General features: G+C 38.5%; 1 protein-coding gene across 1 annotated transcript in view; it reads left to right on the forward strand.

Annotated features, from left to right (window-relative positions):
* Nucleotides 1-27,506, forward strand: part of grin2ab (glutamate receptor, ionotropic, N-methyl D-aspartate 2A, b) — a 92,514-nt gene that overhangs the window by 2,019 nt on the left and 62,989 nt on the right. The window contains exons 3-4 of the mRNA XM_042429385.1: nt 17,158-17,382; nt 17,476-17,634. Coding sequence (XP_042285319.1) covers nt 17,158-17,382; nt 17,476-17,634 — 384 coding nt within the window. The remainder of the gene's footprint in view (nt 1-17,157; nt 17,383-17,475; nt 17,635-27,506) is intronic.

The following is a 27,506-nucleotide window of genomic DNA, read 5'->3' on the forward strand; positions in this document are numbered from 1 at the left end:
TTTGTAATGTTAAATATTGTGTGTCTCTGTTTGCATTTCACATGATCATTTAGGGCAAATTATCATTCATGCCATACCATACTCATTGTGGTGTTGTAGAGAACAGTGGAGAGAGACTGACGATGTGCTCAGCGGTAGCCTATTTTCCTGAATAGTGGGATGACACAAAAGGAGATCAACTCTGTAGGGCATAAACGCAATAGAGTGAGGAGCAGTGAATGTCGAGAGCAGTTGCTATCTTCATTAATATAAATATCTTGTGCAAAGCTGCAGTGAATTCTGGGTGTGATGTCATAACACCTTTAAAACCCTCAACAGTATTTTATAGTAGGCCGACTTTTGTGTTCACTTTCTTTTTTGTTGTTATCCCTCCAGAGAGCATTTCTTACTCACTTGGGCCTTGTATTTCCCACATTTCACAGTCCGCTATTAACCGACTTCTGAAACGAAGCTAAACAGGAAAAAAAAAACATAAAAATGAGAAATTCTCAGTGATGCGATGCATACCATATTCTGAGTCCCATTTTGGCTGCTGCATGACATAGTGTTGAAATTATGTGTCGAGCTGCATCTCACTGAGCTGCTCACTGAACCATCTCTATTGTTGGCAAAGCAGGTACAGTAGTTCAGAGCCCATTGTCTCGAAGCCGCATGTTCGTGTAGTCTGAAGTGAGATTGTGTTGTCCTGTTTCGCTGCAGTTAAAGCTATTTAATCCCTCACATTAAATGTTCTCCTCTCAATATGTTATTGTGCCGCCTTTAACGAGATGGCCCTCTTGAGATTATTTTTATGGCACCTAAATGGCACTAGAGATATACACACAAACATCAAGTGCTTGTACCTGCTAACAAAGATCCATAAGGTATTTTTCTTTCTTATGGTTCTGCTAAATATTATTTTTTTCCAAAAAACATTTTTGAAGGAAGGTATTATTCAGGAGGGTTTCTTGCAGATAAAAGGCTGCAGAAGGTGAGCATTGAGACTGCTCTGTGTCATCCTGGTTTCAGTGTTTTGGTTTTTAATAGTGTGCAAGACATTTTTAGAGCTAGAGCCCAAAATTAGCTCCAAATCTACATATGCCTGCAAGTGGGGAAAGGTTCTGAGAGCAACCATGCAGAAGTCTCTTTCTTTTCATGAAAGATACATAGAGGGTTTGTTCTTCTGTTGAAACACTAGTTTTACTGAAGTCATTCAAAAAGTATGGCAATTATTATTGTGTAGTGACTGTGGCATAGTCTCAAAGAATAGTTTATCAGCAAATATCTCTACCTGAAAATTGTTAGTTTGATTTTAACACATAATTTCTGAGCCATAAGAATATTGCTGAGGTATCTTTCAGGTTATTTTCTCGTACTTGATATGTTGTTTTGTTTAGCTCAGTTAAAGCATTTTGGTCACAACGGATAGAATAAAACTAAGAATCCTCATATCCTTTTTTTCCCTCTTCCTTTTTGTGTAAACATATAGAGGATTTGAGGTATTAGTACACACACACGATTGCTTTCTAGAGCTTATGAAGAATAATTATAAAGATGCTTAAAAAAAGAGGGAAAAGCCAAAGAACCTGTGGGTGCAACGTGTACCTTCCTGCCCTGCACTGTAGCTGTATTTGTCCTGAAGGATATTGACATATCCTGCGATAAGAGCTACAGCAAATAATCCCCTTATCTGCTCAGTATTTTTGGTTAGAGCTCACCATCCACTGAAGTTGACAAACTGTGTATATCAAAAATAAAGATTTTTTTTGGCGTGGTTCTCTCTGGGAACATTAACAGCCCAACCACGTGCAGCCACTGGCGCCTCTGGCGTGGCCTTTAGCTGTCAGCTGCCGAATGAGTGTTTTCTTTAAAGTCAATTAAACCTATGATAGTGCCTGAACAGCGTTGCATTAGAACTTCCACCACCTAAATTTGGTTACATTTGACTTTAAATAGCAGGAACTGAAAGAAGAACGTGAAAAACTGATGCCTTCACAGTTGCTGTCTTTGCACATACAATCGCAGGTCAAACGCTGCTCACATGATGCTTGAGAGGATGAAAATGAGTGTTTTCATGTTCCTGTTCCTAGCAATTAACAGTGAAAAGGACTGAGTGACATATGATAATGACTCATTTGACCCCCGCTGATCTTCTGTATATTGATGTGTGATAGTGCAGTCTCAGACACAAGTTAATAACCCAAAAGCCTCTTACGAACGTGCACTGTTTAATCATTTAATCAAAACACAGTTGGTGGTCTCATTTAATGAGTTAGTGAGCCATAGTGATATTAAGTGGGGTTTGACTAATACAGGTTTTGGGACTGATATTTTTAGCAGTAGCTCATGTTTTATGAAGATGTTCTACATCTGTAAATTTGCCTGAAGACACGAGTATATAGTTGTATTTTTTTTGTTTTACTATTTTGAATATTGAAAATTCTTCTGTTTATGCGTTTACCCTATGGGAAAACTAAAACTCAGATTAATAAGTGGATGTTCATCAACCCACAATGAAGCTCCCTATTCAGGCATAGCAATCAAAACATGGTGGTTTCACATTCATAACTACGATAAAGAAATCCCTGGAACGGCATCATAGTGCTATAAAGCATTACAGTGAGTAGTGGAAGCAGCCTTATGGTCCTGCAGTTTGCACATTGCAGCATCGTTAACACTGCCTGGGGTAGTGGCTTCACCTTTACAAGGGATAAATAGTTATTGCCAGTACACACTTGAAACTGTGTATTTCTAATCGTTCTGTCAAAGTTTTTATCCACTCTAGATTCCAGATAAGTCTTATCCAGTTCCAGCCGAATTTTTCTAAACTTTACTGACAGGATTTAAGTTATTGAATTGAAATAAATCTGAAAATGTGGTTTTTCAAACTTGAAAAATATTAATTCTCATCGCTCAGGCTAGGATTTGGAAATCAAATCCTACCTTTAATCAATCTTAAAACTTTTATCTTTGTTATTCATGGCTCAAAGGCAGAAAGATTTGATGCTGAAAATCAGGATAATCTTGATCCTACTTGAAACGTGGTTTCAGGGTGGATTTAGAGACATGAGGAGCAAAATAGAGATGTAACTAAGACATTGCTACCTATACATCTTGAGTTTGAATTAAGAGCAGCATCTCATGTTTCTATTTCAATCAACAAATTCGTCAAAACAGTCTCTCATCTAAAATGTCTCACATGGAATTACCAGCTGGATGGTCAAACAAATGGCTTTTCAGACTTGTAGTTTTTTATATAAGGATCTTTAAATTGATGTTTTTACATTCGTTTATTTTACAATGTAAGACATTGAAGAATAATAAGAAATTGTGTTTTTAGCTGCTAAATGTTCAAACTAGGATTGTAAATTTAGGGGCTGAAAAACCATAGTGCTGAAAGGCGCTAAAACGCTACATAGAGCTGAGAGCACAACCTTTAATTACACTACTAACACTATGAGCAACACCCTTAACATTACACACACTCATTTGATCCATTACTAATATAAAAATATTGATTGGTGCACATTTAAATCCTCTATGATCTTTTTTTAAAAGTACATAATACAACCTCGACATTGATAGTCAGTGGTCATTGTTAAAAGAGGAAGATGCACACAGATGTGCTCTCCTTTTGATGTCAGCAATCATTTTTCAGTTCAAAGCTTAAGGCTTTCAAGATGGTGGATCTTTCATTTTGGATTGTAGCCCCCCACTGTGTCCATTGAATAGTGTGCTTTTGAATTAGCTTGATTAGTATTAAGCACAACATGTGGCTTTGAGAGTGTGAATATTTCCAGCTTCATAGGAGGCTTAGTTGTTACCTTAAATGATGTCTTTTACACGTTGTCAGTCTGAGTACTAGTCCAAGCTCAGAAAGAGGCTTAGGGGCTGCCTAAGAGCGGCCAGTCTGGTGATGTTATCGTGGTCAATTTAACATGCAAAATCCATATTCCAAATTTATGCTTTTACAGACACCAGATTTCAGTTCAGACTGATATAACACTGTCCTAGTTAAGACATTCTTTAGCTTTTAAAAATCCAATTTGATTCAGTTTTCCATGGTTACAAAGAGCAGATCAGTCACATGAATGTATGAGTAATATTTCATTGTTTTGTTTCCAACACTGATCATTGTAAGTGGAGGAGCTCTTACTGATTCCATGAAAGATGGCTGCCCTCCACTTTCACAATTTTATGTATTACATATGTTACGCCACAATTAGCTCAATGCATCACTGAGACAGTTAATACATTTTTATAATGAACCAGACATCATTATTCTATAAGAGATAACACATGCACAGCAGGGCTTTCTTTAAACAATGGCGCTGTGGAGCTTCACAATAATATCCTACTAGCACCATCGTTCTATTGGCAAAAGAGGGTGTAAAAAGAATAGTGATTGTAATTCTCTTGATCAGCCAGCAGCTACATTACGAAAAAGAAAGTCTGGCAGATTGTGCTCAGTGTTAACTGTGCCAGTGATGTTAAGTCCATGAGGACTTTCATCACTCAGCTACAGAGCAAGTCAAATGGCTGTATTATCTTCTCTAAATTATTTTTACTCATGACAATCAAAGTTCCTCAAATTCATATTGAAGGCAATTATTTTTTTTTAATACAGCCATTTTAATTTTTTTTATTAAAGAGTGTTATATAATCAGTGACTCAATCAATTACAGGTTTTCTTTAAAAAAAAACAGATTATGATGAAGAATTACTGTGTGGTTGTGTAGGGCAAAAAGTTTGTGAAAAGATTCAAGAGTAACAGTTTGTCAGTGAGGACATGCTTAATGTTGCCTAGCAGAAACGTCTGTGAATTGACTTTAGCTGAAATTAAACTCCTACTCTCTGTGTGTCAGTTAAAAACTATTTCTGCTCCTTAAATGTTCAGCTAACCTGCACACTTAATGCTGTAGTGAGAGGCATGTGCTTTGCTAACGTAACTAGCCAATAACAGTTGCTTGACCATATTTTCTTAGATAATAACAATCTTCATTTAAAAAGCACTTTTCAAAACCCATTTTACAAAGTGCTCCACAAAGGCAGATAAAATAAAACAGGCTAATCTTAAACTTTGTTACAAATTAATTGTAAAATTAGATTAGATTTGTTGTTAACAAATTATGTCTCAAAAATACGTTTCTGCTCATGGTTTTGGGGTTTACATTCATGGTTTTGGAATCGCATCCAGAGACTTTATGAAGCATTGAGTGTAATTCAACACCATAAACCTCGTCCATTGCTGCAGCCAAACGATTTTAAAGTGATTTTCAAATTGCTCGTAAAGCGTTTTCATTTTTTAAATGAATAAAATCCTTTTTTTGGAGCTATGCCTTTACTCTTCAACCCTCAGTGGGCTGATATCCATGTTTGACTGCTTTCAGCAGCTTAGAGACTCAGTGTAAACTACTGCACAGGCCTCAATCTTTGGCCAAACCTCCATCTGGTCCAGTTCTTTCTCGCCAAGCCCAGCCTGTGCCTGACACTAACTAAATTTGGTATTAAATTACTAAGTATTCTCATTACCTCAATTCTGTGATTGGATCTCAATATGCAAATGAGGTAGGCGCAGCTGGTGGATTTGTCAATGGTGTGTCCCAGGTGAAGGGAAGCAGTGCAATGCTGCTGTACAGGAGCTGCTTCCTTCTCCTGTAGCATAGAGTTAGGTGACATTTCAACTTGTCGGGCTGATAATTTTCTCTTAATGGGTAATACAGTTGAAACAGATGATGTCTTGATCACTGACTGATGTAATTATGCTATAGGATGCTCTGTTAGATGTTTAAAAATGTATATAAAGTGGTTTTTAACCGATTATTTCTGTTTGGCTCCAGATGAAGGGCTAGGCCAAAACGTTTTGTTCAGCAAGCCAGGGTGCATGTCCACGGTTGTCGACACTGTGGCTTTCAAGCTTTGGTTTGCTGCCATACATCCGTGGCTCTTTTATGTCAGTGTCAGAGTCTGCTGTCAGCTTGTCACTCACAGTCACTGTCATGCCAGTGATAGAAAAGAATGACATTAGTGCTTAATGCAAATGTAGTTTAAAATAAAATGTTTTGATGCAAATGAGTTTTCCACCTACATAGATGGATACCCATGGGCATACCTCCGGGTAGATGCAGAGATACAGACACGTTCATTAGACGAAAAATGATAAAATATAAATTTTCGTCTTTTTATAAGCTTGTTTCTTCGAAGAAAGAAATGTTTTCAGATGTTTCAAATTTAAGCAGTTTTATCCATTATTGATTTTGTGAAAGTCATCCATGCTTTTATCTCTTCTCACTTAGTAACTCAGTGTTTTTGCCTCAGTCAAAGGTCTCTCTCTTGTTTCCAGTTTGTACAAACGCAGCACCTAAGAGACTTCCTGGAGCACTGACTCTGCTTTTATCGATTCTGCTGTTGATTTCTGTGTGTGGTATTTATCCATTTGTGAAGCGCTGTGTTACTAGGATTTGAAAAGTGCAATGTGAAAAAGATTATTACTGTAATTATATAATTGTAGATCAAACGGTGACAAATCTGTAAGGTAGTAAGAGCATTTGTAGTACAACTATAAAGCCCAAACTTTAATTTAAGTGGTGCACAGTGATATATTATTTTATCCTCTCACCTTGATGTGCTTTTCTTTCTTTCTTTTTTTTTTTTCTGATAATGCCTGATGAAGATCTAGGGTAGATCAAAATGTTCTTCATTTGAAATTGCTGGGAGCTATTAGTGCAGCATGCGGTCTGATTCACACCTCGGTGCATCAATTTTTGTTGAAGACGAGTTGCCTACCTTAAAGATACAGACACTTATTTGATAAATAAGTAATCAAAAACCTGCAATATGTGTAGTTGGTTTCCTAATTTAAGAAGAAGAGACTGGAATACAAATAACATGATAATCAATCATTGTGCAGTATGAAAAAAAAAAATAACACCATACAACACAATTGGGTGGCATCTTATTGTTTGGAACATTAAAAGTAAATTGACAGCTAAGCAGCTATGATATGTCCTACCATCAATGTGTGTAAGTATTTCAGGCATTAACAGATGAACTTATCTTGCTTTCTGCTAAGAAATCTTTGACATGTTGATTTTTTTAAAACAAATTTCAACATGAATAGTACCTCGATGACTCCATGATTTAGTGTCTCAGTGTCTAGTCAGTTTACATTTCTTTTCCTATATGATCTTGTTGAGAGCTCTGCCAGGCAGCAAGATGCAGAAGCCAAAAATATTCCCAAAACATCTGCAAATCATCCAAAATGTGTTATGTACTGCAGGTAAAATACCCCCTTCCATGCTCGCGACAGGTGCCGTCTCAGCCAGACGGGGCATCCGCTGATGTGGGAATATTTGAAGCCCCTGTCTCCTCCTGCCAAGTGCGTTTTTTAACAGCGATGAGCAACACATCAAAAAACATATGTTGACCAGACTCTGGTGCCCAGAGATGTATGATCAAAGATAGATCCCATGCTGAAGGGTTTTAAAAAGCTGCCATCAAATATACTTTATGCCTTCGCCATAAACTTCAATTATTTAAGATTTGATTAATTGTAATATACTCATGGTTTTTTTTGTGTGGTCCAAAGTGAACGTTGCCAATCAATCTTTATATATCACCATTATAAAATTAAGTCCAATTTACAAGTCATATCTGAGGCCCCTTTTAGACACTGTATCTGGAACATTGCTCGCCTCATCAAACTGTTAAAGTAATGGCTTTTGGCACAAGCCAAGTTAGTCCCAGATCTTCCATATATGACATCAAACAAGAGTAGGACCAGCGCTTAAGTGCATAGTTTAATTAATCTACAGGTATTAGCCATTTATCATTCTAGATATGTGGATCTGTCTTGAGAAATGTCATATCAGTATTTTCTTAACTTATTACAGTGACATGTAGTCTTTAGAAGAAATTTGATGGATTAACAAATGTCTTCACTTTCATCAATAATAGATTGTTTAAGAGATTGGCGCACTTGCTATGCATGAAATGAGTACAAATTCTGTTTTTGGTTAAAAATTAAAACGTGAATTTAGTCTATCATTACATCAGGTTGTCTAACAAGGCTTACGAGTGACTGTCTACAACCGTCCTGTGTCATTTTAATGTTTCAGGTCTTTTCAATAATTGAAAGCTAGAACAATCACATTGTGTATTCATAAGGATGGCCCACTCTCGACTCATCATACTGTGCCATGTTCTTGTAACCCCGGTGTTCTTACATCTTGGAGTCAGCCGCACTTTTAACGTACAGTTTTTAAGCGATACAAGTTTACAAGTTTAGTAACCACTCCCTCTCTCTCCAAGATCAGAACTATACACCTCCCCACCCACGTTTTACACAGCTTCATAATAACTTTATTTGTATTCCCTTTCTTCCCTCGTCTTGCCCCATCCTCACCTTGTTGCCTCTTAGTCTCCTCCTCCAGGGGTTTTCTTTCTCTTGCTTCACATCCTGCTGCAAAAAAAACAAAAAAAAAAAACACAAATGCCCTCGAAGCCACACACATAAACACACAGATATATATACACAAACACAGTTACAAAAACTCACAATGCAGTCCCCCAATGAATGTCAGCGTGTGCCCTTTCTGGTGTTTGGCATTGCCCTTGTTTATTCATATTTATTACCAATGAAATATGAATGACAGAACTCTTGCGGACATTTTCTGTTCCCCTGGTTCCACATGTACCACAAGCACTGAAAAAAAAAGGAAGATAGAATTGGCCGAAAGTGTGTGCCCCTAACACATGTACACACATTTCTCTGCATTGCTGAAATTTTGATGTGGAAAAAGGCTGTTGGGCTGTTAAAAGGCTGTGTCGAGGGGAGCAGGGAGCAGGCGGGCGGTTTTACTGAGGACAAACAGGAAGGCTCTTGGAACTTGCATCAGTGTTAAACAAATAAAAATGTGATATTTCAAACAAGACCTTTTTCACTATATTCTGCTGCCCTGAATCAAGACAACAAACATTTGTGTTTTGCAATTCAGTATCTGGGTGGGTGGATAATGACACACACTGTGTCTTAATAAATGCGGAGCAATCTCTCGAAAATATAAACCCTGACACTCCCAGGTCAAAAAAACCATATTTATTATTTGATGTGAAAGTGCACCTGTTTAAGATTACTCAGAGGTGATGCACTGCAATTGCATTAAGGTGAAAGCAATTTCGTACTGTATGATAGAAGTTGCCGTAGAGGTAAAAAGGCTTTTTTTTTTTTTAAAAAAAAACGATTGTGGGCTATGTTGTATTTGTTGCTCAGCTGCTGAGAAATTGGCATTGCCTACATCTAAGTGCACTGTTGTTGTTTGGTTGATTCAAGTATGCCTTCAAAAAAACACAATAATTGTACCTTGCTCTGGTACGATGTTCCAAAATATGCTATGCCAAAATACACAGTGCAGGTAGTCATTTTTTTAATTAGTGTTTTGGCTTTTTTTTTTGCCTTTATTGGATAGTGGGCAGTGAAGAAGCAGACAGGAAACGAGGGGAGAGAGAGAGATTGATACGACATGCAACAAAAGTCCCTGGCTGGAATCAAACCAGTGGTGTTGCGGTTACGTGGCATTCGCAGTGACCATTCGGCTACCAGAGCAATCCTGCAGGGAGTCATTTGATTCAGTATCAGATATTTTGGGTTTGGTTTGGATTGTTGACAACATTGTCAGACATTTATAAAATACAAGTTATTTGTCAGGGATTGACTTACTTTCATTGTTGTCCCTGGTGCTGACACAGTTCACCAACCTTCATTAAGATGGGGACATGTATTCATTGTCTGACATTTGAAAATAATGTCAGACAACTAAAAAACTATAAAACTGAACCATGAACAGAAAATTGCTATATATTTTTTTTTTTCAAGAAGCAGACAAGATAAAAATTGGACACCCATAAGAGAAATCATAGAAATGTGTGACAGAGCGCAACGTGTCATACTCTGAAAACCACGGTCACCAGAGGGGAAAACAACTGGCGCCATAATATGCAACCAAGGGCTGAAAGGCTAACAAAGGGCCTGTAACTAGCTGAAAACATTAGATTTAAGCATGTCAAATCACTATTTTAGCACCCTGTGTCTACTAGAGAGGAAAAGGTAGTTTACAGCTGAAACCTGTTACATTGTATACGCAAAGATGCAGTATATGAATGGAAGGGCTGACATCATGTCTACAGTAGAGATAGCACAACTGTATAGCAAACTTTTTCACACATTTTGCACAGCTGATATGGCGAATGCAGTTTGGAAAGATAAGCGCAGAAATTAAATGCACAGACATGCTATCATTGGGCTCTTTTTACAGTTATCATTTCAGCTGAATGCGGGTTAACTACTCTGTGATTTATCTATTACGAACACCACAAACATTTCAATTAAACAGCTGTTCTGTTTTTACTTTCATCTGTGTTCTCTGTGTCTAGCAGCGTGTCCAAGTATATGTGTCTTGTTTATGGAGGTTTTGCAGGCTGTCCATGCAGCTCAGCTCAGGTCTGTCTCTTCCAATGCACAACACATAGCCCTTAAACGTCTTCCACTTTTGAGTTTTTCGGTTTGGCAGCTTATTAGTTAGTTTTGGGTTCTTTACCCTGTTGGTAGTGCATCCCACCACACAGCAGCTTTTAGGTATTTTTCTGTTGTTTGCTAGTAGACAGAAGTAACAAGGAGGCAGCATCACTCAATACAGAGTAAATGGAGAGTAATGTCTCTATATAGAGGTTCAAATTGAAAATCAAATGAATTAAAAAGTAAAACGTAAAAGACATATTATGTATCCACATTCTATTAGGAAATACTATCTAGTATTAGTCCACCTTCTTAAAATAATTGTAAAAGTAGCTGGGAGCCCTTACATGTAAAATCCTTCAAACAATATTTAATTGAATATGATGTGCTCGGTCCTCGGAAGCCAGTGAAGCTGTAAGAACTGACACCTACTATTATGACTCCTTGGCTCAAACCTGAGGAGGACCCTAACCACTTTGTTTCATGCTACTTGAAGTTTGTGTTTCAGTTTTTCTAAGGGCTCAGTTCCATTAACTAACACTATGTCGAAATGACATTGGACCAGGGAAGAGACTAATAGTTTTAGACTGTCCCTGTCCAATTTATTGCTCCTTTCCTGCCAGATATCTATGTCTGGCATTTACCTCGCCCAGTAATTTTAAAACCATAGCATCACTTCATAGGTTATTGTCAAGAATACAACACAAGTATTTACTGTAACTGAGAGAGCTTCATCTTTGATCCAAACAAGATAGATTTGGTCTAACCCAAGTGTAAAATAAGGCCACAATCTGACATCACACATATTCCTTAAAAAAGATCTTTCACACGCATAACTTTAGCTGTAGTCATGAAAATAAGATTTATAAGCTTGAAATACACAAAGGATGAATACACTGAGGTGGCTATACTGAAGTAAATGAACTGCATGAAGTATTCGCATGAAGTGAAATAATATAATATTCACTTCATACGTTTTGTATTGTCAGAAGATAATTGTAATTGATGCTGATAATAAGCAAGAATGTGTCAGCTGCCGGTGCAATATTTCTGGTTTAATATTTTTATCAGTTAAAATTCATTACATTTTAAATGACAGCTGGATGAATGTTAAGCTGTCAGTATCCGACTCTATTCAAACCCAATAAATGTATCTGTAATGAGGGGTGTGTGTGTGTGTGTATATGTGTGTACATGTGTGTGTCAGGCTTCCTTCAATATTTGTTCGTCTGTTTAATTTTCTCTCCAAAACCTCTCTCTCTAAACCTCACATTTCAAACATGTTGATATATATCATAAACTAACAAGCATATTCAGTGTAAATATTGTATACTCACAACGCTACAACAATGGTTGTCAGTCTGTGCAATGATGAGACAGAAAATATCTCATCCAAATGTTCACACATTCCATTTTTTCAGCGAGGAAAAGAAAAGTTGCCTTCTTGCATTCATATATTTCTCATAAACTTCCGAAAGTATAATCTTAATTTGAATCTCTTTAGAAATGTATTAAGGTATTAAAGTTAATATACAACAAGTTTGTAAACTTTGTTGAAAAGATTCAATACATTTGCTGATGGACTCCATTACTGCCAACTACTGCCAATTTGAAAAGTGAAAATTACACAGAAACCAAGGATTCAACGCTTTAAAATATTTTCCGATATGTCCATGACGCCATCACACCACCATCTGCAATGTCGTAATTTTACCCAGTATGCAACTCAGATGCAACTTATCACAGAATGCCTGGTAATGGGACTAGTTTGGCTAGTGTCTCACAATGCTATTGCAGCCAAATAACACTAAGAAACAATAAAGGTGGCTGGCCTACTCTTCTTTTAACTTATACACGCTGCAAATGTTGCCCGACAGCCATTACAGTGAACTTCTCTCCTCTAAAAAGAGACAAGGAGTCCGCACTATGAGTGAGGAGGGTTTGTTTTTTTACTGTATCGTAAATGTTGTGTAATGAAATAAAGGATACAAGTGAGTTGCTGGATATGAGTGACTCACAGCGACTGAAAATGATGTTTGAAAAAGACGCCTTTAAAATGGCAATTTGTTTGGCGAATGCATGGTAGTTCAGAAGGAAAACCTTTTATCACTAAGAGGTGATTATTATTGTGTTGTGAATGAGGAGTGATTACTTAGTTTCATTTGTGAACAGCCTGGCTGGAAATTGTTGTATTATAATCATTAATGTTTGGTAATCCTGTGAGGGATGGGCCTTGATATGGCACTCACTGGTTAACTGATGAAAAAACGAACAAAAATCAAAACAATGTACGTTTTCTAATATGAAATAATTCATAAACGATTATAAAACATTTCATCAATAGGAAGACATTATTTACTATTCGCATATTTCTCTATATACATGATATATCCTTGCATATTATGCATTTGTGTGAGAATCAAACACGCATTGCACACTGGCTGCTAGCTACTTAGGGCAAGACTGCTAACTTTGCCAATCTTGTCAACTTACATTGTTTAGCAGCCACACAACAGACAGCACTTGACGACATAAAATTCATTTGATGTGCATGTTATTTATCAAACAGGGGCACCGGCCTGGAAGCGCAGTTTGCCTGTCATCTGAGACACAGCTTGCGTGCGATCAGTGAAGTGTGCCTCTCTTCTTCATGCAAATGCATTTAGCGTTTAAAGGAGAATTGCACAGATAACAGGGATAGATTTGAGAAATGTGGTTGACTGCATATTCTGGTGCATTTATTAAGGCTCACCCAACATTCAAGGGTCAATTTTACAAGGAAAACTCAATGCCTCTGCGACACGGGTGCAGATTTGAAACGGTATATTAAAGGTAGGTTTCAGTAGGGAAGATAAAAATGTAGAAATCACCATGACAGCAGAAACATGTGTAGGAGAGCTACAGTTAATTATTTTGTATTTGGAGTGACAGCCTCTTAGAAAGAAAAGTTGTGCAGTTATAATAAAGAAACACAATATCGCACCATTTTTAGCACCACAACAAAAATGGGATGGTGAGTTGACATCCTCTGAGCTAATGCGTTTTGGTGACTCTTGACACTTAAGGTGAGATGGCTTTTTTTTTTTTTCTTAACATTTTATATGTTAACTGGGTCCTACTGCACCGGTTTTACAAGGCCTTCATAAATGGTTTGGAAAGTTAAAGTTTCATTTAATGAGACATTTTGATTTCTCTCTCTGGGTTTGATTTCTATCTTGTAGTACCCTATTTTCATCCCTGCTTCACCACTGAACTGCATCTTTTGAGTTCTCGTTTACATGCAGAATACACCTAAAAGACAGTCCCAGTTACTGATAATTAGCTACTGCCTCAGTAAATCAGACGCTAATTTCATGCAGATTGCAAGCGCAAATATGTACATAAATCTGGCCCTGACACTCAGAGTTTGGAACTGGGTATTATGGGGATTAACACACCAAATTGAAAAAACATTTGATGAAGAAAAAACGCTTTTATGTGAGTTAGAGTAGAAACTGTGGTAGAAAATTGGGTGACAAGACATTATTTTAGGGTGGCTCCTGCTATCTTATGCTACCCCAGTGGCTGTGCCGCAGCACACAAAAGAAATGATGATATGATGTACTACATTATTCAAGCCTGAGCCTGTAGAGAGCTTACAGTCAGCTGTTATCTCATACAACGCAATAGGCATAAGTTTGTGGGTTTAATGTTAAATTGTAGTTTGACTTTTTCTGCTGCTCAAGATACTTGCCCCAAGTGCAAATGTTAATAACTAGATTTAAGAGTGATGACTTCTACATACTCTCAGAGCAAAATGTTTTCTCATGAAAATACAAGCTCACCACTGCAGTTGGATTTATTGCTGAGTGCTGACCGCCTATTTTGTGTTCTTTTTAATGGTGCCACAAGCATCCAGAGATGTTTTAAAATCTAATTAAATAATTCAATATTCAGCTCTCATATTGCACTGAACACCTCTCTGTTTTATACAGATCATTAGTGGTAGAATATCTGTTCATTGGTAGGAAAAGAAAAGAAAAAGGAAAACAAATTAAAAAACATTTAATATGAAGCAGTACTAGACAGCGGTATTGGACCAGTCACAGGTGGTTGTCACCAATTAAGATACTTTTTGGAAATTCATTACAAACAACAAGCTTCGTATGATGGATGTTACAATCCTCCTAGATAGATTTGTAAATTTCGCCACATTTTCGCTAATGAACGAGTGACTGGAACTTACTGAGCATACAGACGGAAAACAGTGAAGTGGATTATGTTGCAGTTTTAGAGACGTTATCAGACGTTTTAATACTTTTTTCCTAAAAATATATCAACATTGGAATCTATCGTTACTGCCTGACTTCAGTTTGACAATAGCCGCTGTTATCAACCTTATTTCAAGCCTATTAAGTTTAAGTGCGATGTTCAAACATAGATTTTGAGTGGAGTATCGCTTTAAGATATTTTTGGGAAACAAAACCCACATAAGCGAGAGTCTAATTTGTGTTGTCATCTAGAGACACTATGGAGCTGCTTCATTGGCGATGAATGAAGGAATGGAATGTGGACTGATAGATTTAAGCAATTACTCCCACATGAGCTTTATTTAATAGGAGTTAGGGGTAACATTGTTGAACCAAAAAATGTGCTTATATACGAGGAAAATCACTCTGGGTTGTGTTACAGTGTGCACAATGACGTCCTCTGATTCATTTTCACTGAAGCAGCTTGAGGGCCTCTTAATGCTGTCTCCCATTTGAGCACCGGGTGTGTTGTTTCTAGCTTTGACAGAGACAGTCTAGATTCAACTTCACCCACAAAAATAAAAATATTATTGGACAAGGCTAATTTGCTGCTTAAAGGCAAATTTGTACTATTTAGGAAACATGTTCGAGTGAGCAAAAATAAAAATAAATACTGCTTTCAGTCCATTTTCAGTTGATTTTATTCCAGGAAGTCGGCTAAAAAAACCTTTTCTATTTTAAGATATTTTTAAAGAATGAAAACCCTTTTAGTGTTGTCAGGATACTAGAGAATTATGCCTGCTGAATATTGTTGCATTATTAAGATTTTGCATTTTTCAGTATCATGGAAATATTAGCATAAATGCTAACACAGAGGGGGATACAGTAACCCCTCATGACGTCTCTTTTGGAAGCTAATTACAGGAGTCAGTGGATATGATTTTAAGCACAAATGCAAATCCTATAAGACAGCAAGAACACTCAGTGACCCAAAGTTTTCCAGCTACGTTGACCATTTTGGAAGCTGTGGCACAGCACACTCCTCCTAGTTATGTTAGCTCTGATGCTAACTCCAGGGAAAGTTAGTGTAATCTTGTCCCATTGGTCGGAGCTGACGCTAATTCCCTGGGACAGGAGTGTAGCGGTGTGTGATTTAGCGGCGTATGCTAAGTGCTGCTGGAGCTGCAGGCTAGTCTGTGGGCACCAGGGCAGAGAGAGCAAGCTGGGAAAGTACTGACTTGACTAACTGGCCTGATTAGACCGGGTGTGAGATGACATGGATCAGATACACACACTAACCCAGCCGGAAAGACAGATTGGCAGAATTAGAGAAAGATTTCAAAAAAATGAAATACATTATGAGAAAATGAAGAGATAAAGATGATTAATAGACAGTAACGCAAAGTTAGAAAATGAGGACAGGGGAGGATGAAGAGATGTAGAGACAGTAGGTTAATTTTCTGGATGTGACGGTTTCCTCCTGAGGTGTTTTTCAGCTCTGCTGGACTGTGGTGGTGTAAGAAATTGGCTAAGATGCAACGTAGCATTCACATCATGGTTTCATTAGTTCTCATTCAGCCCAGGGCATTTCACACTGCATTTCCTCTACTCATCTGCTTCTCTTAGATCTGCTCATATTACGGGAAAAGGTAACACAGACTGAGCTTAAACTGGGAACATGGAGCTTAGACTCCTCTGTATTAGACTGAAACTTGATTAAGATATAGAGTTTAAAGAAATGTTATTTTTCCTCTCAGTGAATGTTATTGATTGATGCAGACACTTATGTGCCTTTAGCGATTTAGAATGTTTCCCCTCATACCCCCATGAATGGAGTAAAATCTGATCGCATTTATTTCAGGGTTATTTTATCCATTAATAGCTGGCACTTTACTGTGAACATTGCCTACAGGCATAGATTGTGTTCAAATAAAGGCGGACAGTGGAAGAGAGATTTAGGGCATCTCTTGAAGCCAGATTAGCGGTTTAGCAGAAATAAAGTTAAGTTTAACTGTGGTCTTCTAATGGTCGCTTTGAAACTGAGACTGAATTAAGTAAATTTTGAACAGTGGAGGACGGAAAGTAAACTCCCAGCCCCAGTTTGTTCCTATCATTTCTCATTATTGCATTGGAATCACATATTTGAGCCACACTATTTTTCTCAAAGGTAAATACAAGCCAATCTTTGAGAAAATGGTCAGGTCTTTTTACAGCGCTAACGTATAACCAACTGACAGCATATGTTTCACCTGTACTTTCAAGTGGCAGAAATTGTCAAGGTAAAGAAATGTTGTTACAGCTTTAGAATATGAGCTTGGTAATATCAGTTCAGGATTGAGATTGATTTGTTTTGGTTTTGTGACGCAAACGGTCACAAGCTATTTTTTGTTTAACTCTCTTGATTAGACTACATTTTTGGTGTTTGTGTGTTTTTAGGGTATGATGGGTGTAGTGGGCTGGATGTTGCTCCTACTCTCCCAGATCATGGTGCCTGTGGCGTCCCAGAAGCCTCCAGGGCTCAGCGTGGGTGTGATCATGGGCCAGACGCGCCCTGTTTCTGATCAGGAGCTCCGCCCACCGCGGCGCCCTGACGATGCCCTCGACGTCTCTGTGGTAATACTGAGGATCAACCAGACAGACCCAAAGTCTGTGATCACACAGGTGAGAAAAAGTGACACATTCAACACTATCTGTTTGACTCATCGCACACAAACACCTTGTATGACACTTGAGCTTGTTTCATTGTGTCCCAAGGTGTGTGAGCTTCTGTCACGCACTCGTCTCCATGGCATTGTGTTTGCCGATGGCACCGATCAGGAGGCCATTGCCCAGATCCTTGACTTCCTCTCTGTTCAGACACAACTTCCAGTCCTGGGAGTCCACGGAGGCTCCTCTATGATTATGGCTGACAAGGTGAGTACCCTTGACACACACAAGCACGGACAGGAACACACACACACACATACACACACACACACACACACGCACGCACGTACAGCACATACTCCTACGCCTTTGGATACACAATGTTTGTGTTTTGGAAGTGGGATTAGGGAGTTGTAATCCCTGCTTTGAGCTAGCTCTAAATGTTGAAGGAAAATGCTTTTCAACCTACACCTTTTTCAGATGTCCTGGCACGTTAGCAATTAGGCCAGAAACGTATTTCATTGAGAAACTTGGCATTTAGAGACTCACTCCACCTGAAATGCAGCTCACAATTCAACATAATCCACAAGGCTACAGCATGAAAAATAACAAGCCCCTTAAACTACCTAAAATATATATTTGTGTAAAGTGCCCATTTTAGAAATACAGTGTTTGTCCTCAGCTGGTGGGAAAATGAAAAAATGGTATACCACAGCCTTTGATAAATGCTATATTTTGCTTCCTGTGAGCTACTTTAAGCTCTGATGGTTGTTTGAGTTAAAAATGGTTCCCTTATGTCATATATAAACCATCCTCGGATGTTGCAGTCACCATGTTGTAGATTTAAAAATGACACAGAGGTTTCTGGAAGCTTGTTTTGGGCTGTCAGGGCTGTCAGATTATTATCTGTCAAATTATTTTTGTTTAAATTAAGCCTTTGGGCTGCAGTTTTATGTTAATTAGACTTGTTTTGGCCACATTTTAATGTACAGTATTCATATGGTCACTAGAAATCTGCATTGAAAATACAGCATTGTCTGGTACATCATTCGTGTTTTAAAAGATGTTCATGCATTGTTTAAATATGTAATAATGTACTTTCTGCGTGGTATAAAACTGGGCTATGCAAAGCCAAAAAAAAGAGAAAAACTTTAAATCCTGGGCTGTATGTAGCTGTATCACGTCTAGTGCTCAGCGGGTTGCCAGAAAAAACTGATTCATTGCTTTAAAAAAAAAAAAAAAAAAAAAAAATCTTTAAGATTGGATTTTTGTTTTATTTTGGTGTGATGCTCAGTGCAAAGTTAGGGATGTACATCTCTTTCTTAGCTGAATTCTCTCTCTGGTACTGACTCTGTAGACCTTGCTGACTGACAGACAGACTGAAGAAGCTTTGATAAAAACACAACTGGTTCTTTAGCTTTTAAATCTCTCAGGGCGCAGCAGCCAAAACAGAGGAACCAACAACTGCTGCAATACAGCAGCCTTTTGAAGTACTGCTTGACTGGGGATGCAGTCTCTGTGTGTGTGTGTGTGTATGTGTGAGAAAAGATGGGAAAAAAAAGACGAAGAAGGTAAAAGAGACAGTCAGAGTTGGCTGAAAGGTTAGGGGAGTGAAACTGCAACATGAAGGTCAATGGCTTAAAACCCACACTGACTATATAATGACAGGGAAATAAATGAATTGTGTTTTTCCTGCCTTCAATCGCTGCTGTTGATGTGCCATTAAACGAGGTACTTAACCCCCAACTGCTCTAATTGAACTGCTCAGTGGCCAAAAGTACAAGACTACGGTCATTCTTGGCAGCTCCCAGGTGTGAGCGTGAGTGCGTGAAGCCTGTAACTAACCAGCCCCCCTGCAACTGTTCCTGCAGGCCAGTGCTGTAAATAAGAAAGTCTTGCTGCTTGGTTTAAATTAGCAGCCCACTGGCAGGCAGGTATAGAAGTGCAGTGAGTCAGCAAATGACTGTAGAAGAATTGTTCGGTTGATTGGTATCTTTTCTGTTCTGTAGCTTTGATGATGTGTGTGTGGTTGTTGTAGAGCTCAATCATCTGCAGCAACTACCCAAAGGACATCGTATTTACATATTTGTGACAAGAGTGTGAGGAGACCGAGATGGTTTTCTTCTCCAGCATCCTGGCTCTAGATTTGAATAATGTTTTCATTATCTGCTGATTATGTTTTGGATGAATTGATTAATTGTGTAGTCTAAATGTCAGAAAATGTTGAAAACTGCCCATCAATCATTATAAGTTATTACATGGGAATCAGTTGTAGGGAATACATTCACCTTCACAGTTTGAAATACTACAAGGGCTGCATTATATATCCTGTTATTGGGAGGCAAGCTTGGCTTTAACTCTCCTGAATCTATTGAATGTAATACAGGCATTGGTATGTATGGGCACGCTTTGAAAATGCCCAAGAATGCAGAAATTTTGTAGGGAAATGAAGTGGTCACCTTGATATGATTTGGTGTTATCACCCCTTCAATGTGTATTACTAGCTAAGGTGGACAATGCAAAAAAAAACAACCATGATGCAAAGCTAATTGGAATATTGTTATACATAGCAGGAAAGATCTTTTAATTTTGGATTTTTAAAGACTGCACCGTCATACCCGCTGTGTTTGTGTGTTTGTTTTTGACTGGATACATATAGTGGATGGAAGGATTACTCAGAGTCTCAATAAGAGGATGAAAGAAACCCTTCAAAACCCAAAGACCTAAAATGTATAATGATATAAAACCAATTAATTCCTTTTTCCTGAAGAACGCAGTTTGCCGAAATGATCTTCATTAGTAGAAACGAGCGTGCAGCTTTCCAATATTTTTTATGTCTGCCTGTAAGCTACCACCTCACTAGAATAGGTGTGCATTTTCCCTCAGTTTTTTTTTTTTTTATAAAACCGCTTAAGACAAATTGCACAAACACACTGTGATATCTGAGAAGCTGCAACCAGCAAATGTTTGGCATTCTTGCTTGATAAATTGAATCCAGTGCTTTTCTCAGCAGTATTAGCCCCTCTTAATGATTTCACTATATGATACACATATAATCTGTAACCATGTGAGTATTTAGGGTAGTAAAAACCCTAACAAATATATTATTTTATGAAAAATCCTGGCTTTATATAAGACCTCTTGTCTGTGGACAGTAGCTTTGATACCTGCTGTCAGTAGTGTAGTGGTAATCTGGAGGATCAAAAGAAATCCCAGTGGGCTGGTAACAATTCAGCTTGATTACTGTGGGCTAACAAACAATATTGTGCTTTCTGCAGGCTGAGCTGGTAGAGCCTTGCGCTCTCTGTCTCTACATACACACACATGCTGTCTGGTAATGTCGCAATCAAGGCTTTAGAAGAGGAGTAAAAACTGAGCCGCTCAAACCACGGTACCTTGGGTATCCTGGCTGAGTTCAGTAGTATTCTACACATCATGTTTTAGATGGAGAGCAAAACACAGAAGGAAGGAGATGGTGCCAGGAAAATACAGAAAGAAGAAGCATAAAAAAAAAAAACTTCAGCAGGCAAGTGCTCTAAAATAATAGATATACGTGAAGGTGGGCAGTGCAAGTGTGAAATACTGAGGTGTTAAAGCAGTGTTAAGCTGTCAAAATGCAAACTATAACTGTCATGATTATGTCACATTTCAAGTAGAGACTTTCCCCAGTTGTCATCTTATCAGTAGCTGGCTGCATAGCCATCATACTGCATCACAAATACAGGAGCAGGCATTCCAGGCATCTCTGAAAACTGTTGAAACTGGTGGTAAACAAGATTATGGAGGCCAGTAACTTACTGCTATGACTCCTCATGTTTGTAAAAGCACAGTTTTTATTTGTCATGATTTTGTTTACAGACCTCAGAGCTCACTTACAATTTGTGTGAGTTTTCTCCCACATACAAAAATCCTTTTTAGCTGCTTCTCAATTGGGGATGAAGGTTTTGGTTTGGAGTAGTGTCAAACAAAGGGTTTTATTGCTTAGTTGTGTGTTTCCAATTATGGCAGGACAGCGTTTTTGTTGCTGTAGTCGAGATTTTTGCTTCGAGGTGCTTTTCTTAACTGCCCACTAATTTCCCCACTATATCAAAACCACCAATATCAGAAGTTTTGTAATATTCCAAAATAATTGCAACTAATTAATAGACACCGTAGAAGAAACAGCTTCACACCTGGTGGATCTGGGCTGAAATTAAGTCCCACTCAGCCCCTGCCTGCTGTAGACCGAACATCAACTAGACCCAAGACCCCCATATAAACAGCTTTCACAGATGTTTAGTGTTAACAATGTTGGATGAAAAAAAACCTTCTTTCAAGCTCAGTGTGGAAATGTCCCCAGACGACACACATACTCTCACACATATGCGCATCCACATATTATTATTAGTAATACATAAGTTATAAATTAATCAAAGAAAACAAATTTAAAGTTAAAGATACATAAGAGGTTTATTGTATGTGATTTAAAATGAAAGATTAATCTATTGGTCTGGGATGAACCCTGGAAATCTTCCTGACACCAATACTGTTTTAGCAATACAGTGTTTGTTTTTGCCTACACTGTACTTCTGCTTGTACTTCTGCCAGAATGGGCAATGTTCAAAATAAATTCCACCCCAGTTGGATAAGCCAGCCCAAACAAATCAAAGAATCATCCATTTTTTGTTTGCCAAGCCCATATTTTCAAAAATGAAAACAAATGGATCAATGTCACAACAGGTCCGTTGTCCGATATGTAAGGGTCTCTCTCTCCCTGTCTCCCTCCCTGTTTCCCTCCCCACTCTTTCCCAGTCTCTACTTCCTCATCATCCCCATATAATGCATGTCAGTGTGGAGCACTCAGGAATAATCTATAGGAATTTGGATGGTATGCTGTGAGAAGGGAGACACGTTGGGTGAACACGGAATTGATGCGGAGAAAGGGCATGTGTAAGCCCAGGAGAGGAACAGGATTAGTTTTGAATGTTGTACTTCCATTACAGAGGAGCCACTTTGGGAAATAAGAAATGTTGTTGGCTTTACCTCACCCCCATATGTGCTCACTCATACTCTGCCAGTCTTGTTCATCTCTTCTTTTGACTTCCTACCCGGTGTGTGGGGGATAGAGGGTGGGGGTTGGGGGTCACAGTGTGTAGCATAAGAACACGAACATGCTGAAATGGAAGGTTGTAAATTAAACATGCATGTTCTTTCTGCTTTGCTCTGCCACTGTGGTGGGATGCTACTCTTGGTGTCTGCGTATTTGTGCGCGCATATGTGTACGTGAGTGTATGTGTATGTGTGTGCGCTTGACTGTGTGGGTCCCAGCTTGGGATGTCCCATATCAGTAGGGGCCATTTGCCCAGGTTCTCTGCTGAGTCCCTTTAATATTTAACACCTGCTCCCCTCACCTGCTGTCACTCGCAGAAGATACACTGCTGTGTCATTCGCTCACTAAGTCCTTCCCCACTTTAACCTCTAATTTCTTCACCTGCTCTCTTGCTTTTACTTCCATGGTGTCTCCATGTGTCATCCAGCTCAGTCTCTCTGTCTTCCTCTCCTGTGTCTGTTTCCTGTCTCTCCCCTACCATCTCCACTGCCACCCCATCCTTCTTTTCTGTCTTTTCATTTTGCCGTGTCTCTCGGTCTTCTCATGTCTCTCTGCTCTTGCATCCACGGTTTTTATTCTCGGGGTGTGAGAAGAACAGCCAGCTATGTTAGAAGGCTTTGGGAAATCTTGCTATCCTTGAACTCCTGTGTAGCAAGACTGGATGATGCATTTGTGTGTCTGTGTGAAAGAAAGAGAGGGAGGGGGAGAAAGTAGCTGGATTAATATAGTTACTATGGTGACTAAACCCGACTACAGCATTTAGTTCTGTTCTGCTCTGAGGCTCTCTGGCTGCATTTATACCACAGGTCTTGATGCCCAGTTACTTCCAGCTTGGCTGGGCACCACATAGAACATAACTGGCTGTCGAAGTGAAGCTGGTGAGAGATCACGTCCTTCTCACTGCACTAGTGACTTAAAAACTATATCCACAATAAGTCAGATAATTCTGAGAACGTTGTTTACCTGTGAAAATGACTAACGTGTCAAGATCATTTTAATGAAGATCTCTGTTCAAACTAAAATGTCTGAACAATAAGAAAATGGTAAATGTCTTCTTCGTCCTATTTTGGCAAACTGTACTTCATGGCAAACATCTGGTGATGAGTGGGAAAGACACAGCCCAGTTCTAATGAGTCTAAGCCTGTTGGACTAGTGTTCTGCCTCCCCCTGATCACCTTTACTGTGTTACAATACAGCCAAACTCACAGTTGAGTTGCTTGTATTTACATATTATTCTGTCTCTGTTGTCAGACAAGTAAATGAGCAAAAAATATTGATTTGATTGCAGGTCAGAAATGCTACTCTTAACCAGGCACTGTGTGCTGGGATGCCGATCAAATCAGTCATTTTAATGGCAACACCTATATTGAGTGATTGGTTATATTGACATTTAAGATGAGTGATCAGAGTAGGTTAAAGGAAACAGATAATTGACAGATCAAGCAGAAAATGTGTTTGTCAGATGTTTGAATGTGTCCCATATTACTGTTTCTAATATCAACAATGAAAGTTGCATCATAAATACTGGCTATATAAAAAACAGAAAAAAAAAAAAAAAAACAAAAGGAACAAAAAGGATATTAAAATATCTGATTCCATGTGTTTTTTCATTTGTTTTTGTTGATATGTTAATAAATATATATGTTATGTAGGAGCAAATAATTAGGTCACTTTTACCAGTCGGTGTAAATGGAGCCTTGGTGAATGTGGCGAGAACCCCTGAAAATACACACAAACACACACTTTTTAATTTGCAGTTCCAGTCAAATTAGTGAAACAGAAAGAAAAAAAAACTAAAGCAAAACATGTAACAGAAGATAATCAACACCTCACTTGCTTGTGTTTAGAAGATTTGTATTTGATTTGGCTATGACGCTACGCTGCTGTGTGGAGCTCACCGTTCCTGAAGGAAAAAGAGCTGCAGTCTCACTCCTCATCACGTTGTCTTGTCTGGGAGTTGTTTTCATCTTTGGAGGGCAATTGAAATATTTGCTGTAGTTTGGCTTGGAGACAATTGCTCCTCATCATCCCTTTTTAACTTTGAGTGCTTTTCATCTTTGGATGCTGATGTTCAGTCTACTTTTGGCATGGAGACGATCATTTTACTTTTTAGCGCACAGTTTTCTTTCTTTATCCTTGAGATTTTCTGTTGATGAGGTTGGAACTCTGTTGGTTTCCCTTTCATCTTTCTCATCAGCCTTGGTCGCTGTCACAGCACGTTGTGGTTTTCGGAGGCTCAATAGACGTTACAAGCTGTTGGATAAGCCTTCAACCAACAGACAGGTGATTGACAAGATTTGTTCAAGTTCAATCTGGGAGATTTTTGATTCTTGAAATACTTAAACACACTGAATTAAAATACATTATTTGTGTATCACCTTTACTTAGATTACCACTCTGCAAAGATAAACAATATCTAGTATTATACATATATTATTTGCTGATTCCATCATATTTCACTGCCAAAAAAATACTAATTCAAGTAGAAGGCAACTTAGGGACAGCATTAAGATGACAAAAACCCTTGTGAAAAAGAATACAATTATCTGCTCTTTTGGTTTGTGTTGTGGCTGGATGAAGAGCTTCTGTTAAGAGCACTTAAGACACATTCATTTGCTGTAATCTTCTTTGCTGCTATCACTGAAGTGGTTTCCATTTTTATAGTACTATAGCTATTACTGAAATGTTGTGATTGGAAAAAAAAGTAGAGACGTGTCTGTGCAGACCTTGCCCAGGCAACAATGAGATACCCAGCTTTTTTTTTTTTTGAACATTTTTTTGTTCTGGGAAAATCGTAGACATAGATAGAATTTTTAAAACTGTTTTGCATTATATCTGAGTGCTGGTGAATGGATCATTGTCTTGGAGGATGTGATAACAGCAATGTTTTCATGCACTTAAAAAAATGCTGCAGGCAAAATTACACCACTCCTCCTACTCTGCATATACCCTTTAGCACATTATTGCTTTAAGGGAAAAAAATTTGCATCTTACAATGTGGACATCCAGTCTGAGGGGTCAACACAATCCATTAGAGTTGTTACTACTTTGGTGCTATTCATACTGCCAGAGAAATCACAGTTTACCTGCACAAAGAGCCTGTCTTTCAGTCCCTAAGTGTAGCAGTATTTATGGTGGGTGAGATTATCAAGACGAGGCCAATTTGGAGAATGAGTGTATTGTGTATTTACCTATCTCTCAGATTAAGCTCCTATTCATGTCCACCTATAGACAGAATGCCATGCATTACGCTTGCATGGCAATTACGCAAACACAATTGGTAATGCATGCACTGCAGCCATGTGCAGCAACCAAACAATGGCCACTTTTTGTTTGCTGGGGAAGGGTCAGATGTGCATTAGCCATTTTTACAGTAGCAGTGGCATCCTTAATAAATTACCAATTATGTTTCTGGCCATATATAAACATTGTTAGGGTTCCAGAAACATGCACAGCATTACAGTATTGTGTAGTCAGCTGCTTTAAGGCCCAGTCACACAAGCCTTTAAAATAATTTTCATGGCGATATCATTTCATTCCAATGAATCTGCTGTGATCTTTGGATTGGCAGTAAATCTGTCTCAACATTGATAAACTTTGACATGCGAATTTACACGATTGACCAATAGCAAGCTGTCGGGACAGAGCTGACCTTTGAACTTTGAACAGAGAACCAGAGAGTCTAAAATGGAGAAAGCCATTATAGCTTATTAGGTGTGCTGTACCATCCGCTTTTATTTAACCGTCCTCTGTTGGAGAGTAAACTGCTCCACAAACATGATGTTTGCAGACAGTTAGTTGCTGGTATAAATATGTGTTTTGAACAAACTATGTTAACTTATCACACAGTATTGACCAAGCTAACGAGCTTACTAGTTGTCAGTTAGCAAGCTAGCCAGTGCGGAGAGTTTATTTTTCTTATCAATAAGTCTAAATTGAATGAAATTATCTTGAATGTTGAGAATAAAATTTTAGCGGCCTATGCTGTACAGAGAAAATAGAAAGAAGCTCAGAGAGCTTGTGACTGACTAGCACTAGCATGTTACTAGCTTGCTAGTATGTTAGCTCTTAACCCTCTAACCACAGTAGTTTGCCAACTAGGCCCACAAGTAGTCACTAAGTCACCAAGCATCTAGAGCCATATGTTTCTTGAAGATTTTTCTTGAGAATTAGCTGTCACTTTCTACTGTGACCAGGCCTTAATTGTTCTTGTTATTTTTTGTTTCTTCTAGTTAATCTTTGAAGAAAGTTTTATGTCACACATTGTTACAGACAACCGCTCTTCCTACGCAGTGGTGTTGGAATCACAATCTAACAAAAACAGCCTTTGGTGAAACTCTCAGCATCACAGTGAGCTTGTTTCTGTTGGCAGTAGTGGGCAACTGGAGCAAAAATATTGTCAGTCACAGCTGTTATCCAATCGCTCAGTCTTTATGGCCCTGGCTAGCGGTGCTGCTGCCCAGTCACAACAGCCTAAGCCTCTGCTTTATTCCTGCAGTAAGTGGTGACTGTGGCTCACACAAGTCAGAGCTTTGACACTGACAACCAGTGGCGTTCATGGGGGCAGGAATGGGTTGCCCTTTTTCCTCTTGGGTGCAAATTGCCCTTTTCAACTGGCAATCAAAACTTTTCAGGCCCTGCCCTAGCTCTTTCATAGGGCATGACCTTTTCCGGCACAGTTGAGTTAGAGTTTGGGCTTTTTTTGTCCATGTCCCTGAAAACTGCCACTGCAAGACACTGCTGACTACACGTTATTAAATGTGAAATAATCCATAGCGTCATCTGTGTGCCTATAGTGGAAAGTCATTTTGGTTGTCCGAAATGCCAACTCGAGTGCCCTTAGTTCATCAGAGCTAGAGGGAAGAAAACGAATGTTATCTCAAAAAGCTTCCCCCTGCAGTTCTTTCACCATCCACTGAAGTCCAAATATGTAACTCGATTTGAACTATTCCTACAAGCTACATCTGGCCACAGTGATAACAGGCAAAAGATGTGTCACCCTATTGACTTAAATATAGCAATAAAGTTGAAAATCATCAAAATGTTTAAG

Source organism: Thunnus maccoyii, chromosome 2 (genome assembly GCF_910596095.1).
Source record: "Thunnus maccoyii chromosome 2, fThuMac1.1, whole genome shotgun sequence".
NCBI classification, from domain to species: domain Eukaryota; kingdom Metazoa; phylum Chordata; class Actinopteri; order Scombriformes; family Scombridae; genus Thunnus; species Thunnus maccoyii.